The sequence below is a fragment of the Schistocerca piceifrons genome, chromosome 7 (genome assembly GCF_021461385.2).
Source record: "Schistocerca piceifrons isolate TAMUIC-IGC-003096 chromosome 7, iqSchPice1.1, whole genome shotgun sequence".
Classification (NCBI taxonomy): Eukaryota; Metazoa; Arthropoda; class Insecta; order Orthoptera; family Acrididae; genus Schistocerca; species Schistocerca piceifrons.
Window position 1 is genome coordinate 105,737,840 of NC_060144.1, and position 19,065 is coordinate 105,756,904.

The 19,065-nt window shown below is 42.4% G+C and overlaps 1 protein-coding gene across 1 annotated transcript in view; it reads left to right on the plus strand.

Moving 5' to 3' along the window:
- Positions 1 to 17,977, plus strand: part of LOC124805484 (toll-like receptor 8) — a 29,142-nt gene extending 11,165 nt beyond the window's left edge. The window contains exon 4 of the mRNA XM_047266047.1: positions 17,816 to 17,977. Coding sequence (XP_047122003.1) covers positions 17,816 to 17,977 — 162 coding nt within the window. The remainder of the gene's footprint in view (positions 1 to 17,815) is intronic.
- Positions 17,978 to 19,065: the final 1,088 nt, after the last annotated feature.

Sequence of the window (19,065 nt, forward strand, 5' to 3'; positions counted from 1 at the left end):
TCTTAGGAAAACTTACCCAGAACCAACCAAGTTCTTCTAATCTTCCAAATTGTTTCACCTATAGCTCACCTTTTTTACGATAAAAACTTGACTTTTTTCTGAAAAAGCGAAAGTAAGCAAAAAGCTTAATATATTCTGAAAAATGTGAAAATAAGGATATCCTCTAGGACTTATTTATCTAAAATTCTCCTCTTTATTTCTTGTTTAACAGCCATGAGATTTTTATGAACTCTCAATTGTTCATATTTATTGAGGTAAGACCTGGTCACAATTTCACGTTAAATATAAACATTTAGCATTAAACGTAATCAACCAGAAGATGTTGGTTCTTACTTGGGACAGTACAAAATTTCTAATTCTGGTCGAAAACTACTAGATGAAATATGAACGAATCCTTCTTTCTTTGAGATTATTGCTTTCTTCATTTCAATAAATTTGTTTTTATTGGAACCTTTAATAATATATATAAATGACTTGCCATTATGTTCACTCAGTAACCATACATATATAAACTTATTTTTATCTTTATCACATAACCGTAAATTGTATAAACTCCATTGTGGGAAAATGTATCCATTGTTGTTTAAAATAATTTTTTATTTGTTCTTCGCTTTCTATCATTTTTTGTTCCTTCTGCAGAATATTCTTGTGTTCTCCCTTTAAAGACTATATATCACCCAAATATTCCAGTTTTCTTTCTTGTGTGCTTACGTTTTCTCATTCTTGTTCTCGTTTCCTAGTAGAATCTAAATATATCATATTAGTTTTTTTTTAATTTCTTTAATTGTATATGGATAAAGTTTGCTGTGGACATTCATTCTTCTTCTACACACAAATGGGATAATATTATTTGTTTTTATTAATGCAAATTATTCGATATTTATTTCTTTGGATATTGCCGAATATGAGCTATTAGATTTAGAGCAATATCTATCTCCAGATTTTATAAAGCATGTTCCTTTCACAGAAATTACATTCTCTGTCTCTTCGAAAATTTCTATACAGTTAATGGCAAAAATCACATAAAATGAATTTAATCAATTTTTCTCTTTCTTCTTTATTACCTTTTCCCATTTTTAATTGTATTGATGTCAATTTTTTCGCATTTTTGCTACTGCAACAGACATATTGCAGTAGACAACAAGTATTTGGTAACGAATGTGTTAATTTTTACCATATTTTGGACAATGAAACAGAATAAAAAGGACCATTCTCAAAATATTTGCTGTTATTTGCTATTAATTCTAAACAGCCTGTTAACGGATCGAATTCTTGTTCTTTTTGGGGAATCTGGGTTAATATAACTGTAAATTCTTCCTTCCTGTCTTGTAATTCTATTTTCTTTAGCTAATTTAGAAGCATATGTTTTCTTTAATCTACTGACGACAATTTAAAAATCTATGATGTGATTGCCTAGATGTTTCTTAGCTCCTGGACGTCCGCTGTTCATGGTCTAGTGGCTTGCGTTGCTACCTCTGGATCACCAGGTCCCAGGTTACATTCCTGTCTGGGTTGGGGATTTTCTCTGCCTGGGGGCAGGGTGTTTGTGTTGTCCTCATCATAACATCATCATTCGTGAAAGTGACTCGATTGGACTGTGCACAGACTGGGAATTTGCAAGGGCGCTGATAACCATACAGTTGAGTTGCCCACAAATCAAACATCATCATAACTGCTGGACTTGTTAACTACCAGATGAATTTGTTTCAGATTTTCACTCTGTAGTTACGATTTACCCATGTTAAGCAGTCTTTTCCTACAGAATTATTGTTGTTATTTTACATGAATATGAAAATGAAAATTACTTGTTTAATTTTTGCAGATTTTTGTTAAAAATTAGAGCAAAATCTTGTGTTACGTCCAAATGTAATTAAAACAGTGTTCTTTATGAAGTTCTTTTAATACTGCAACAGTCTTGGCATCTGATAATTCTTTCTTGTAAGGAATAATAGCTGGGTTAATATATTTATTTCTTATAATATCCATATCTACATTAATAACTTGTTTAGCCTCTTTAGATGTTTTTATATTCGAATCTCAGACAAGAGGTAACTTAGCTTTAACAGCATGTCTAACACAACAAAATTTAGAAAGTGCTCCTGTCAAGCAAGTGTTAAATTATCTGCATACCTCTCTCTTAACTAAAAATTTTTTTCACCTACATCTTTCGGACAGTGTATTAAAGCTGTAATTTTAGCTATCATAAAATTATCTCAGAATGATTATTTAACTGGTAAAAATTCTATTTTTTCCTGTTTTGTATAATCAATATCCTCAGTGTTTGTAATAAGATTATTATTATTATTTATGTCATCTGTAAGTAACCATAAGCCAAGTCTCTCGCTAGTTGGTTTTGTTTTATTTACCAGAAGCTCTTTTATCAAATATTTTTTATTTGTAGCACACATTTTATTTTCTGCATCCACTTATAGCGCTAAAAGACATTTGAATTGTGTAAAAGCAACTACAATTAGAGATTCAAAATTATTATTAAAAAATACAACATTAAATTTTTTCAAATAGTAGCTGAAACTGCGTTAGCTGAAAGTGAAGTAGAGTATTATTTTACCTGTTTGGTTTACTTGTCTTAGTTTTTATTCTTAGACTTTTCTTCTTCTAGTTTTCCAATACATTGTTCTTTTCCTTCGATTGTTAATTTAATTTCAAATTCGATTGGAAGTTGTTCATTTTTTTGTTCTTTTTCTTCTGTAGCCATTTGCTATTTATATTCAGTGTGTTTCCTTACTGAAGTCAAAACTTCATCACAAGCCCAATCTTGAAATTTTTCAGCTTGCTTCATTTTTGATTTCATAATTAGAGATTAGAGACCTGGTTCGTTAATAAATGCAGTATGTAGTTGCATGTTTGAAATGTGTAACAGATGGTTACGTCTCATGCCATCAAATAAAATACAATAATGTTAAGGAAAATAATTTCTTTACATCCAAAATAAACTGATGAAAATGACTTAATTTGAATCAACTCCGTCTCTTGAATACCAACTATGTATACAAACTGACGACCTGTTTTCCCTGTCAAACTTTACATGAGTATGTCGACTGAAGGACTGTGCCATAAATCTGACGGAGTTGTAAGTGCGTCATAAATGTGGATAGAGTTAGCCATTTGACAATACGTTTTCTATCCTCGCCTGTGCACTCAATAACGACCGGGGAAAAATGAAGCACTTCAGTTAACCCTGAAGCTAATCTTCGTCCTGAGCCGAGTGCACAGGATCAGAGGCCGGAAACTCTAAACGAGTGGAAGCTGTTTGATGGGGAACGTTTTGCACTTGGTGACAAAAATGTAAATTAATACGTCAAATAGCTCTTTCATGTAACTAGCTACCATGGTGCTCGACGTACGCACTTACTTCTCGATAGTGAATTTGAAATTATTTTAGCAGCCAGATATTTGCGATTAATTAGTAATTGAGATTTTCAATATTTTCATTCGCCTTGCTTCTTTAAAGTCGAATTTTTTTCCTTATATTCACTGTTTTCAGAAAATATTAAGTTAATTTTCTTTCATTCGCTAGATAAAAGGTGAGTAAGAGGCGAAAAACAAGGAAGAGTAAGTTTTCCTAAGAAAGTGAGCGAACGAATGAAACGACTTAGTGAGTTTTATTGTGAAAACTGAGCCAGAAACAGTTAAATTCTTCTATTGTTGTGAACTACAATTCTATATTTATAGCTATCATTTAGCAGGCACATAAGGCTACGTAATCTCGTATTTTCTGGACAGCAGTTAATTTATGGGTAACAAGAGTAAATCAGTCGAAGTATGTACGAACTTTCAGAGACTACTGAACATTTTCCTGAACATCTGACTAGCCAACAGACACCTTGCAAAACGCCCTTCACTCCTTCGCTACAAACAGACAGAAGGGATACATATCCCTGCTAAAAGTACAATGTCAGTATAGAAATGGATATTAGCTATCATGATCTCATTATAGAACTATGATTAAGATAGTTAATAAGTCAGTCAAGGAGGCCTGAAGAGTGTTTATGCTAGAGAGAGCTGATAAGCAATTATGAATATCACACTTTAGACAGTGAATTGACATCACTTAGTTCCAGTGAGATGGATGTAGAGGAATTACGGGCAAATTTTAAGCAGATTTTAAATCGTGGTCCGGATAGTTATGTGCCTAGTAAGTGGATAAAGGATGGAAGAAACCAGTCATGGTTTATTAAGGAAATCCGGTGGATGGAGAGGAAGCAGAGGCTGTTACACTCTCGGTTCAACAGGAAACGCATAAATGACGACAAGCGAAGATTCGTGCGTCTATGAAAATATGTGTGCGCGAAGCATACAACAACTACTAACGTCACAGATTTGCAAAAGGTCTGGCAGAGAATCCGAGAAAATTCTGGTAGTACGCAAATTCACTAAAAGGATTTAAGGCTTCCTTTCAGTCCCTTGTTGACCCGTCTGGTTTGGCAGTTGACAATAGCAAAACAAAAGCTGAAGTTTTAAATGTCACGTTGACGAAATTGCAGAATCGTACAAACTTACCGTATTTTGACTATAGGACAGACTCCCGCATGGACCACGTAGTAATAAGCACACTTGACGTAGAGAAACAACTGAAAGATTTGAAAGCAAATAAATCACCAGGTACGCATGGAACTCCAGTTCGATTTTACAAAGAGTACTCTACAGTCTACGGCATTGGCCCCTTACATACAGTGTTTAGCATTTATCGTGAATCTCGCTCCCAGTGGAAAGAGACTAGAAAAAGGCGCAGGTGAATCCAGTATATAAGAAAAGTAAAAGAACCGATCCGCAAAATACAGATCAATATCCCTAACTTCAATTTGCTGCACAATACTTGAACACATTCTTAGTTCGAATGTAATAAACTTTCTTGAGACTGAGAAGCTTATGTGCACGAAACAGCGTTGTTTTAAAAAGCATCGCTTGCGCGAAATTCCGCTTGCCCTTTTCTAACAAACTATGGATGAAGGACAAAAGGTAGATTCCATATATCCGTATTTCCGGAAAGCATTTGACGCGGTGACCCATTGCAGGCTGTTAACGAAGGTACGATCATATGGAATACGTTCGCAGATATGTGAATGGCTCGAACACTTCCTTTATAATAGAACCCGATGTGTTTTCCTCGACGGCGAGTGTTCATCAGAAACAAGGGTAGTGTTGTAGGACCACTGTTGTTCTCTACATATATAAATGACTTGGCTGACTGGATTCGCAGTAATCTGTGGTTATTTGCTGACGATGCCGTGGTATAGGTGAGGTGTCGAAGTTGAGTGACTGTAGGAAGATACAAGACGACTTAGACAATATTTCCAGTTCGTGTGAGGAATGGCAGCTAGCCACAGATGTGTAAAAATGTAAGTTAATGCGGATGAGCAGGAAGATCAAACATGTAATGTTCGGACACGGCATTACTAGTGTCCGGCTTGACACGGCCAAGTCGTTTAAATGCGTGGGCATAATGTTGCAAAGCGATATGGGGTGGAACGGGCATGTGAGAACTGTGATAGGGAAGGCGAATGGGGCTTCGGTATATTGGAAGAATTTTAGGTTCAAGTGGCTCTGAGCACTATGCGACTTAACTTCTGAGGTCATCAGTCGCCTAGAGCTTAGAACTAATTAAACCTAACTAACCTAAGGACATCACACACATCCATGCCCGAGGCAGGATTCGAACCTGCGACCGTAGCGGTCGCTCGGCTCCAGACTGTAGCGCCTAGAACCGCACGGCCACTCCGGTCGGCGAAGAATTTTAGGAAAGAGTGGTTCACCTATGAAGGACAGCGCATGTAGGACACTGGTGCGACCTATTCTTGAGTACTGCTGGAGTGTTTGGCATGCTTACCGGGTAGGACTGAAGAAAGACATCGAAGAAATTCAAGGCGGGCTGCCAGATTTCTACCCGGTAGGTTGGAACAATACGTAACTCAAACGGGAATCCCTGGAGGCAAGGCGACGTTCTTTCCGAGAAACGCTATTGAGAAAATTTAGAGAACCACATCAAATGAATTCGCAATTGCGAGTAAGGATTACCATCAGCTGTAGAATGGAATGACGACAATGAAAATTTCCCGCTTGTATCGAGCTGTCGACTTACCATTTGGCTATCCGTGCACAACTCCCGGCCATTCCCAAACTTCCATATGTCGTCAGCCACGCGTCTACGAAATGTACTCGTACATCCATAATGTGTGTTCCTGTACGGGTCAGACGTTTTACTTGAAAGTCGCTTGCCCCATGTCGGCAGATTAATACGATATTGCAGTGTCTGTGTTATTCTGAAGCTCGTCTGGACTTGCGTGCATATCGAAAAGAATTGTATCGTAATCAGAATAACATAGGCACTAGCATATTGTATTTAGAGAACCGGCATTTGAAGCTGACTGCAGATCGATTCTATTGCCAGCAACATACATTGCGCATGAGGACCACGAAGATACAAGAAATTAGGGCTCATACGGAGGCATACAGACAGCCTTTTTTCCCTCCCTGTATTTGCGAGTGGAACAAGAAAGGAAGTGATAAGTAGTGGTACAGGGTAGCCTCCGCCACGCACCGTACGGTAGCTTGCGGAGTGTCTATGTAGATGTAGATCTAGAAAATAAAAGTGCAAAAGCTTCGAAACAGGCAGAAAACAAACGGAAAACACCGTAGTACCCTGGCTTAATGTTATGTTATGTTAACTGGGGTCCTAGAAACGACGGAGAGGTCCGTCCCCGCCGCAGCCCCAGTGGTCCGCAACCCCACGGCGACTACCGCAGTCCACTTCACCCCTCCGCCGCAGGGTTTTTATGCGGTTCGGCCCCCGGTGGACCCCCAGGGAACGTCTCACACCAGACGCGTGTAACCCCAAATGTTTGTGTGGTAGAGTAATGGTGGTGTACGTGTACGTGGAGAACTTGTTTGTGCAGCAATCGCCGACATTGTGTAGCTGAGGCGGAATAAGGGGAACCAGCCCGCATTTGCCGAGGCAAATGGAAAACCACCTAAAAACCATCCACAGACTGGTTGGCTCACCGGACCTTGACACAAATCCGCCCGGCCGATTCGTGCCGGGGTCCGGCGCTCCTTCCCGCCCGGAAAGCCGTGCGTTAGAGCAACCCTGGCTTTGGAGGACTGGACAGTGGAGAGTGGCGAAGCACCAGAACAAAGTAAGACTCACAGCCTCAAAATAGCAAGTCTAAACGTGTAAAGTAAGTTTATAAAATGATACGAGCGCCTCGACACCTTTTTATCCGCACGTGAGTATTCCTTACTCATTTCTACGAACTAACATAGATCTGTTGTAAACAAATATTTTGTAGTAATTGTCTGTCAGGGCATGACAGTTATGAATGATAACAAGCCGATTTCTGGATACAATGCACTTGCAAAGCTACAGTTCGCACTTTGTTTTGGCTATTCTTTCAATACCTGGATGCACAACTACCCATACATATGTATACCTCGGCATCACGATCTAGAAACGCTTACTTTCCATGTTAGAGCTCATTTTATTACTTCTCTTCAAATCACATTAATCATGGAATGGAAATACACAGGAACAGAACGTACCAGCGTGACTTCAAACACTTTGTTACAGGAAATGTTCAAAATGTCCTCCGTTAGCGAGGATACGTGCATCCACCCTCCGTCGCATGGAATCCCGTATGCGCTGATGCAGCCCTCGAGAATGGCGTATTGTATCACAGCCGTCCACAATACGAACACGAAGAGTCTCTACATTTGGTACCGGGGTTGCGTAGACAAGAGCTTTCAAATGCCCCCATAAATGAAAGTCAAGAGGGTTGAGGTCAGGAGAGCGTGGAGGCCATGGAATTGGTCCGCCTCTACCAATCCATCGGCCACCGAATCTGTTGTTGAGAAGCGTACGAACACTTCGACTGAAATGTGCAGGAGCTCCATCGTGCATGAACCACATGTTGTGTCGTACTTGTAAAGGCACATGTTCTAGCAGCACAGGTAGAGTCTCCCGTATGAAATCATGATAACGTGCTCCATTGAGCGTAGGTGGAAGAACATGGGGCCCAATCAAGACATCACCAACAATGCCTGCCCAAACGTTCACAGAAAATCTGTGTTGATGACGTGATTGCACAACTGCGTGCGGATTCTCGTCAGCCCACACATGTTGATTGTGAAAATTTACAATTTGATCACATTGGAATGAAGCCTCATCCGAAAAGAGAACATTTGCAATGAAATGAGGATTGACACATTGTTGGATGAACCATTCGCAGAAGTGTACCCGTGGAGGCCAATCAGCTGCTGATAGTGCCTGCGCACGCTGTACATGGTACGGAAACAACTGGTTCTCCCGTAGCACTCTCCATACAGTGACGTGGTCAACGTTACCTTGTACAGCAGCAACTTCTCTGACGCAGACATTAGACTTATCGTCAACTGCACGAAGAATTGCCTCGTCCATTGCAGGTGTCCTCGTGGTTCTAGGTCTTCCCCAGTCGCGAGTCATAGGCTGGAACGTTCCGTACTCCCTAAGACGCCGATCAATTGCTTCGAACGTCTTCCTGTCGGGACACCTTCGTTCTGGAAATCTGTCTCGATACAAACATACCGCGCCACGGCTATTGCCCCGTGCTAATCCATACATCAAATGGGCATTTGCCGACTCCGCATTTGTAAGCATTGCACTGACTGCAAAACCACGTTCGTGATGAACACTAACGATGCTACGTACTGATGTGCTTGATGCTAGTACTGTAGAGCAATGAGTCGCATGTCAACACAAGCACCGAAGTCAACATTACCTTCCTTCAATTGGGCCAACTGGCGGTGAATCGAGGATGTACAGTACATACTGACGAAACTAAAATGAGCTCTAACATGGAAATTAAGCACATGTCCACATAACATCTTTCCTTTATTTGTGTGGAGGAATGTTTCCTGCAAGTTTGGCCGTACCTTTTTGTAACCCCCTGTGTAGAAGAGTTGTCAAGTGAGTAATGTGCAACATGTAGCAGTATGTGAAGGTGGAAAGATAGCACAGGATTGCTGAAGATTGAGGACTGCATCAAAACAGTGGAAAGGTTGTAGATATGAAAAAGAAACGTATAAAACATTACAGCTTCATTTAGGAACGCCATTCCACAGTCACACATTCTCGAGACTCGTTTCATGGAAACTGGAAGTCCTCCGCGTTGGTAGCCTGGCCAGCCGGTATCGGCGTGGCACGCAGTGTCCAGGCAGGCGCCAGTGATCGTGCAAGCGACGTGCTGACAGCTGGCATTTAAGGTTAATCCACACTGGACCGGTGTTTTAGTCAAGTGGTTGTCGTGTCACGCTCCAGAACCCCTGCATCCACAGGACTACGGAATGCATCTCTAACTTTTCAGGAGGTTGTTTCATTTTGGAAAGAATACCCTAGGCCGTATGTGTGCCAGTTCTCTCCAATACCCTTTCTTCCAGAAGTAATAAAAATGGCTCTGAGCACTATGGGACTTAACATCTATGGTCATCAGTCCCCTAGAACTTAGAACTGCTTAAGCCTAACTAACCTAAGGACAGCACACAACACCCAGTCATCACGAGGCAGAGAAAATCCCCCGTACTATAAGCAGGAGAAAGTCTGTGCGATTTTAAATATAAGCTACAGGTACTACCAGAAGTGAAGCTGTGACGGCGGGGGCCATGAATCATGCTGGGATAGCCCAGCGTTAATGAAAGTGGTTGCAGGTATATTCAGAGAACTAAAATGGAAATAGATGGAGAAAATGGACGCTCCTCTCGCTAAAATAGAAGCGTAAATTTACAAATCCAATATCAGAGTGAGTCTGTAACACAATCTCGCAGGCTCCGTCCTGTATCTTGAACAGGTGCCGAAACATTCTCGTAAAATATATTATACCATGTACCGAAGCTTTGTTTGATTTCTTTGTTTTTAAATCAGTTACGCTGAGAGTAATTAACAGTAGTATGAAGAAAACACGCACTATACAGTGGCTAAAGAGGTGCAGATGTAGCTGCAGATGGAGCATATGAGGCTCACGACAACAATGTGGTATGTTGGAATGTGACTGTAGTGAACGACATGAACATAAGGGGCTAAATAAAAATAAAAATAAAACCCTGAAGCTGCAATCACATAAGCAGGATACCATTGTGAAGCAACACAGTAACGTGGTAAAACGTATTTTAAGAAATCACTAGCAAAATTATAACATCTGGTTAAAAATTTAATAGCTCAAATGAACGGTGAGATTATGCTGTGTTTGTTCACAGCACGGCAGAGTAATACAAAATTGTTAAGGATTTCGTGGCCAATTGTTGACAAACTGCGTATTGGCTTCTGTCTCGGGTTCTTCGGCCGACGTTCATATAATGATTTTTCTGACATTTGGCCAGCACGAGTGGCTGGCATCGTCAAAGCTTCACCCTCTATTGCTGGTGGTGAACTGGAGCCGAACTCGCGGGCGCAGACTATATGTACCTGGCGAGCCAAACACTCGGCGAAGTAAGGAACCAGAAAAAGAAATGTCGGGTACGGCCTTTCTGCCATACATTCCCAGAGTGACGGACAGAATCGGCTGTATATTGCGCAAACATGGCGTAAAGACGATTTTCAAGCCGACAAGGAAGATCAAAGAGTGTCTTGGATCGGCGAAGGAGAAAAGAGACCCACTTGCAATGTCGGGAATATACCGTATACCATGCACATGCGGAAAAGTTTATGTCGGAATGACTGGACGATCCATCAACACCAGAATCAAAGAGCATAAGCGACATTGCAGGTTGGGGCAGGTGGAGAAGTCGGCCGTGGCAGAGCACGCAATGAATGAGACCGACCACGTAATAAAATTCGCCGACACGCAAGTTCTGGCTGTAGAGAAGCACTATCACACGCGCTTCTTCAGAGAAGCTGTAGAAATACAAAAACACGCGAACAGTTTGAACAAGAAAGAGGAAAGCTTTAAGGTAGACGGATCCTGGCTTCCCGTACTGCAACGAACGACCGTCACAGGTAGCAAGAGGAGAACCGCACCGGAAATGACCGCAGAGAAGCCCTCGGACGTTGGCTCGCCAGGTACATATAGTCTGCGCCCGCCAGCTCGGCTCCACTTCACCACAGGCAATGGAGGGTGAAGCTTTGACAATGCCAGCCACTCGTGCTGGCGAAACGTCAGAAAAATCATTATATGAACGTCGGCCGAAGAACCCGAGACAGAAGCCAATAGGCAGTTTGACGGCAGAGTAACTTGAATAGTAGTACAGAAACTGATTAAAGAATTTAGAAACAAGACAAGTGGATTAGGATTAGGAAGATGGTTTGGGATGTTGGAATGTGACTCTAGTGAACGACATGAACATAAGAGGCTACATAAAAAGAAAAAGAAAAAATTGGAAGCTCCAATCACTGATGCAGGACATCACTGTAAAGCAATACAGTAACGTACTGAAACGTACCAAAGTAAGAGCAAGATATTTTCTTTTGGTCAAGATACATGGCTAGTACAAAGAAATAAATTCCGAAATTTCAAAAGTATCATTTGAGGTAATAAATATTCTAAATCGTCTGATTTTCTCGTCGTGGTTTTTTCGCGAGATGTGTATGGGAAAAAGTATAAAGTGTGGTCCATAGGAGTGCAACCAAAAAGAAAAAGATGCATAAATGAAAACACAATGTGCATACTGTGAGATGGCAGAGGAGGAAGCTTCTAAAACTATGTCATTTAGGAAGCTGCCATCTTGGATGCAACTCGTAATTTTCAAATGGGAAGGGATTATATAACTTGTCAAACAGGTAGAGGATTACAGGAGAAAGGCAATGATTCCTTTCATCTGAGCATAGCTTGGTATTCTACAGGATCAAATCGTCAATGGGTGGCTTCAGCTGGATATGGAATTTCTGGAGGGACTTGTGGAAACTTTTCTCTGCCGACCTGAGGCCATTGTCAAGGCAACTGGTGCTATCACATGATATCAGCGTGATTATCAGGTAATTCGTTTCTTTCCTGGGTGCGTATTTGAGAAAGTCTTTTGTTGATGAGTATGTGTGTCGGACCCCTTATACTAGCGCTGAGAAGTTCGAGTATACCCCTTGACCATATACGTATTGTGCCATGCAAACAGTAATCTTTTCGTCTGTCATGGTAGACCGTTGTTGCGATATACCGTTGTTTTTAACTTAGCTGACTCACACGACAGCATCATTATGCGACAATGAGCGTGAACCGCACTGTCGAACGTTGCGTGTATTCCCCAGCCACGCAAGCTTATTGTAGAGTTCACCCAATACGCGCCCAACCTCCGACTTGTAGAAATACAGTTATGGGAATCAGCAATACTTACACAGTGTGACTGTGTTTTGCAAAATTTGGAGAGTTAACCAAACTTGTGAATTATTTCCGTTGCTTGCGTCTGCAGTTAGCTTTGAAGAAGTGGTTGGAGTGGTTTAGTAGCAGCTTCTGGTTCTCGTCTGGTGCGAGACGTTCCCTCTGGAGGGGGGGAGGGGGGCAGTCCACCCGGGGGCCGAACCGCACAATAACCCTCAAAGAGTGGTTCGGTGTGGGGCGGCGGAGGGGTGGACTGCAGTAGTCGTCGTGGGGCTGTGGGCCCTGCGGCTGCGGCGGGGACAGAAACTCCCAATCGTTTCTAGGCCCCCGGTTAACATACAATACAATCCTATACAAAGCCCAGAGCACAGCCAAATCAACATCGAACAGCCGCACGACGGCAGTGTAGAACTTCCGAGTTGTGGAGTAGAACATAGCACGATGAGAACTGACTTGTAGACGTCAGTAGCAGCGTTAAATAAGGCGCCACAGTAAATGGAGCCGGCGGGCAATTGCTGAGTGTTATGGGTGGCCAGTCGCTGCGGTTTTAAGTACGAGTGCGAAGGAGGGCTGCGATAGACAGCGGGCCGCGCACAGAGAAGTTTGTTGGCAGCGCGTTATGGATCTTGTCTCTGCTCGGTCCGGAGATGTAATTGTGGTGGATACCATTTTACCTAACATTCTTTCTCGAGGCCAATTCACCCACTTCACAATGCCGCTAATTGTTGAGGTAAATTACAGAATAATGGGTTTTATGGAAGGAAAAAAAATCTCTAAAGCCTAAATTACTGTGCAGGTCAGCACAACGAGGTAGAAAAGGATATTTTCTTGATAGTTCAATAGCTACAACAAACATTTTATTGGGTATATTCATGATCAAGAGCCGGCCGGTGTGGCCGTGCGGTACTAGGCGCTTCAGTCTGGAACCACGTGACCACTACGGTCGCAGGTTCGAATCCTGCCTCGGGAATTGATGTGTGTGATGTCCTTAGGTTAGTTAGGTTTAAGTAGTTCTAAGTTCTAGGGGACTGATGACCACAGATGTTAAGTCCAATAGTGCTCAGAGCCATTTGAGCCATTATCAAGACGATCGGATACACCCAAAAGTTACACACTAACAAAGAACCTTTGCAGGGTGAAGTCACAAGTTCAATCTTTAGTAAGGCTCATTTGAAAGTGTGGTATTATGAAAGGAAAAATATTAGCTGTTAATGACTCACCATGTGAATCAGGAGGGCGACAGAAAATGAGTGTCCGGGAGGTGCAGAGATCTATTTTCAGTGGGATTTATATATTACTCTTCACAAAATGGACATAGTCGACATTCAGAAAATGTTCAAAACATACCATTAACTTGCACTATGAACAGTGACGGAAAAATGGCGCGCCAGAGTGACCAGAGAGGATCGCCCAACAACACCGAAGGCGAACTCTTTCGCAGTTACAAATCGTGCAGGACGTTCAGCTGGCTATCCTCTTTTAAAGAATGCATGTAGAATCATAATGGTGTTACGAGGTGATGAGAACTAATCGAATGTGATGGCATGCAACCAAATACGAAACAGTCTCTTGTGGAACTTATCGTGAAACTGGATAGTGCGGTAATATCTATTATAGGCAAGAAAAAAACAAACATCCAGAGGCTGAATTTGTCCAGTGGTTACAGATGGTATGCATTGTAATATCACACACTTTTCAGGAGGGATAGTTTGCTTAAAGAAGCATAACTTTTATACACAGACCAGGAATCAAGAAAAAACTAATTATTTTGAGCAGCTGTTGGTCATATGTATTGCTCATACCCATAACGCTAATTTTCCCACTCTTACTTGCTGTGATGTAAATATTCCCTACTGCTCTTGTAAGATCACGCAAACGAGAAAGAATCGTAGGGGGCAGAACACTCCAACTTTTCGCAGCACAATAAATAATTTTCCAACCAATTTACCATCCACATTAACAGTCGGCGTGCAACACCATAGCTCTTATGCTGTATGGGTTTATTTTGCTTTTGTTTCATTTAATGTTACATTGCTGTGCTTCTGTAAATGTGTTTGTTTGAATCGATAACATAAAACTGTATACTCCTTTCTTTGTAGAAACTTTGATGTCATGGTTTGGTTCTATACAAAGTAGTGTATCTGTCATTTAAATTCTTTGTCCCATTTGGAGGGAACGAAACTTACTGTATGTAATTGTAATTTCTGTGTGAATAATTTTTTTTAGAAATGTCAATATGTGCAAATGTTCTGTTTTATTTAATGTATTTGGTTACTGTTATGTAAACTGCTGATCCTGACTTAGGGTTCTTAGTTAGTTTGTATGTAAAAGGTGTAGTGGTTCCCCTCGGGAACGGAACTGTGTAGCGCGCGCAAATTGTGGTTGGCCTATATAGAAAAGGTGGAACTGATAGTCAGTCGGGGACGAGCTACGAGTCGGGGATGAGCTACCAAACTGTGCACTGCCGTGTAAAAGATGCATATTGTGCTGGTTCCGAGAGAGGCTTTTTCTGCTACTTTCCAATGCCTCGGATGGATGGATAAATAGCTGGAACTATTCTGGAATTTGTATCTATCATCCCCACTAAGAAATGACAGAGTCCAGCAATTCTACCTGCAATTCCACCTACCAACATGCAGTTGCCACCACATTGCGCAATCATTGCATCGGAATACTACAATGATATACAGTGAAGGATCAGTTTAATGGATGTGTTAGTGTGCTCAAATATAAGGTAATTTATATCTGAATTTATGTACCTACCTTGATTTTTCTCCTCATTATAATACCACTCAGGTTCCTCTCCGTTTGAGCTTAAGTGATTACCGAGTGTCCCTACTGAAAGAACATTAAAGACCAGTGTTTTTTTTTTAATTAATGCCTCTTGAACATAGTAAAGAGAAAGTTAAAGTTAATGTGGCAAGAGAGTGAGTTAAAGTTAATGATGCTTGCTGAAAATAATTTTCCTAGTAAAACTGCTTATTAATGTGTTGTTGCCAACTTCAAATTAAAAGTTCTTAAGATTGAGGCTTATAAAGTTTTGCTTAGTAAATGATCACATTACTGCCTGTTGTAAATCGCAGAAGGTGAGTCAGTATCTTACATATATGTTAATTTTGTGTCTCACTGTAGTAAAAGTCGAAAGCTGCAGTTGTGAAACGTTATATACTCATGTTTGCTAAGTGTTTGTCTCTCTTGTGTATTAGAGGTGCATATCAATAGTATAAAAGGATCCACAGTTTGTCTATTGTGTTAATGCTCGGTAACAAGTAACGGAAAGACCACTAATTATAAAAACCATAATTTCTTTAAGCCCTGAAAGTAATAGTGTGTTTCGGTATCTCTTATAATTTTGCAAGTAGTTTCTGCTGCTCTAACTGTTAGTTTCAATCTTACCGTAAACATATGTATGTGTCAGAGTTCACTGCACTCGCGTGTGACAAAGTATAGGTTGTGTTTATCCATTAAAGTTACTAATAACTATTTTCTTGAACGAGAATGTTAATCATTCTCTTGCCTAGTTAGGCTGGCGACCGTTTTCTTTATCCGTTGAACAGTGCAGATAGGCCAAATTTTGTTTGTTACTGTTCGAATATTTACGTAATTCTGACTTTCATTTCCGGTAAGCCATTTCCGTTAGGTACAACACGGTCAACCTAGCAAAATTCCTCTCAGAGGGTAACACTGTTCTGTTGCTTTATACCACAATTATTTGAACTAGATAATTATATTTTACGACCTGCCTCCTACTTTAAGGTTATGGTATAGCAGTAGCAGTTAGGACTGTTATAGGCGTAGTTGTATAAAAATGTGTTAGGGCATTGATATTAGATGATCTTGATTCAATTCTTTTGGTACCTTTGATTTTCAGGGTTCCATATGCATTTCCTCTTCAAATCCTGACCGGTCAGAGTTGAAAAATTCCTTATTGAACGAGTTTGTTTATCTAATCTACAAAGTTTCAGGGAGATTCCACAGTTTGCTGTGCACCATCAAGTTGACGCTTTGTTTGAAATGCTTCATATTTTGTAGCACTGTTTTAATCACTGTAATCTATGCCGCGCAATTTGATTTACACAACGTAGTAGGACACTATCGTGCACATCTCGTAAATTGTTCGAGCGTCCTTGAAACGCAAAAACACCAGTTCTTGTAACAAGTGCCTTTAGTCCTCGGTTGAAGATTCGTAGTTTTTCTTATGCACTACACGGTCATACTGGGGCGGATTAATTTGAAATCTGTTCGCAATAGTTTTTTTGCTATTCTGCGGATGGACTTCCATGTACGTAATTGTATTTAGTACCCTTTCGTTGGGCAACGGTTGTTCTTCGCTACATTTCACGGAAGACGGCTTTTGTTGCTGCCTGTCCGACAGGGTGGTGAACCACATGGATTGACACCTTCAGCATCACTTTCACTTGTTCACTTGTTTCATGTACGTTGCCTGCACAGTCGACCATAAATGACACCACACATTCCACTGACTCATCTTGCAGAAACGCTAATATTCCATGTGCCACTTTTTTCTCACTCTGCGAAATTCCTTCGCTCCCTTTCACTTGAAATGTCAACTTTGTCAGCTGTTGTTGCTGATGTAATGGAAGGTAAGCTTCGTTTATTGTTGCCATATCTCTGATTTGCATCAACATCACTAACAACACTAAGCGATTCAACTAACGCTTGTGCTAGGCTCGCCGTTGAATACCTACAGTCCCTTCCCCTTTTGCCATTAGCAATCAATATTCTGGTTGCATGGTAGACAACATGCGGGGCGTCGAAAGCGGTAAACATCATTGCCCTTTTACGACCTCGCAGTCAAGTGGTTCTGTAAAGGATGAGCCAGACAATAAGGGATTTTACTTTATTATATGAGCACCCAAACGGTAACTTCATTTTTTCATTGCGGCCAAGCCACGGCCGGCAGTGTTAGCTGCCTGTAAATTCTTTCGTCCCACGGTCTAGTAACAGGAAGTCAGCACCGACGAAGGGCACCTTGATCACGCGCCTCTCTCATGTGCTCACGAGGTAACGCCGTCCCAGGCGTAGCTTAGCAGGCAACGCTCTGGAAAGTTCCATGCCGCCCGCACGGTTTTCTCGGTCCTGACCAATCAGGGCGGAGGAAGCCGCGTGGTGCGTCGAACATACCCGGCCGCCCGTCGCCGGGCTCGCTCTCTTGTATTCTTGCTCACCCGCGAGTCGAATGCGCGCCCTGTAGCATTGAACATCTCCCGCTTCTCCCGGTGCTGCGGCACTGTGGACTTAGTTTTGGCAGACAACAACTTTCGGTAGCTTCGCGAACAATGTTCGCCAAATTGTAAGCTCTGGCTCACCCTCACCTCCCTAGGCATATGTAGCCCCTTTTCAACATGCTTTAGCCAATAAATGGCCTTTCTCTAAAAATTACTCTATTATTCCATAACGCCCACCGCCTGCCCATACCCGCCATCCTGTACAATTGGTGTCAGAAGTGTGGATCCGTCCCCGTAGTGACTTTGTCGCTACACTAAATTTCTCCCGGCAAGACGCCGTACACTTGGCGCATGGAATGCGCCAACCGGCCGCCACGTTTGCTCCACGTGGGCCGTGGCTGCTCCACTAAACACGCACAGGGCGCGCGCTGCAGCGAGGCAGCCCACGCTAGTCAGCCACGTGAGCTGGACGCCGCCGCGCTGCCCGCTGCCTGAGTCCGAGGGGCCTGCGCTGCGCTGCGCGACCGGTAGGGCCGCCGTCATCCGCCGCCGTCACCGACGCGCCAGGGGCCTGCCGCCATCGCCGACCGGCCGAGCCAGCGCCGTCCGCCGCCAACACATTTCCCGCCGCCCGAGGGTCCGCACGCCGCCGCCGCCCGCCGACCACCGCCCGCCGCAGCCACTGCACCACGCCGTCGCCGCCACCAATGCGTCGCACCATCGCCATCACCATGTAAGTCGCCGCGATGCTTACAACTATATCTTCGACGATCTTCCGCCGCTGGATTGAGAATCTTTGTGGCCGTCCTTTTTTTGTAACAATCATTACTTTTTTCTGGTCACTAGCGTCCCATAAATTTGTAAACATGCCGATGGGAACACGAGCGACGGAACGGGATACCCCCGTAGAGGCATCTGTCTCGCAAGACCCGCTCGAGGCCATAAATGCACAAATGCGCCAGTTATTCGCACAAAATCAGGAGCTACTTGAGCAAAACCGCGTCTTGAAACAGACGCTGGAAGCTAGTGCGCGAACTTCCATACCTGTGGCTAGCTCCACCCCTGTAACAAATGCTCAAACAGAGGCAACTAACACTAATTCTGTCTCTAATACAAACGCCACAATTTCTGCTAACATGGCGACTGTAAGCAATTTTCCTGCGGCTGATTTCATTCCCACCTTTTCTGGGAAGTCCCACGAAAATGTAGCTATGTTCTTACAAAATATTCGTGATGTGGGTCGCACGTGTGCCTGGCCGGACGATCTATTGGTCAATGTAGCCAGACTGAAGTTGTCGGGGGAAGCCCGAATGTTCATAGAAACGGTGGATGAATTGCGTGACACGCACGAATTTGAAGTATTGGCCCGCGGATTGACTATGCGTTATACCGATACCAGAGGTACCACATATTACAGAGATCAATTATCAACCCTTAGGCAGAAGCCTAATGAGGATTTTGATGCCTTTGCAGATCGCATACGAGCAGTGTCTTGTCGTACCTACAAGCTAGGTGAAAATGCCAGTGAAAACAGAATTTTGCGCTCAGAAGCCGAAGCGCGTGCAATTGATGCATTTGTTCGT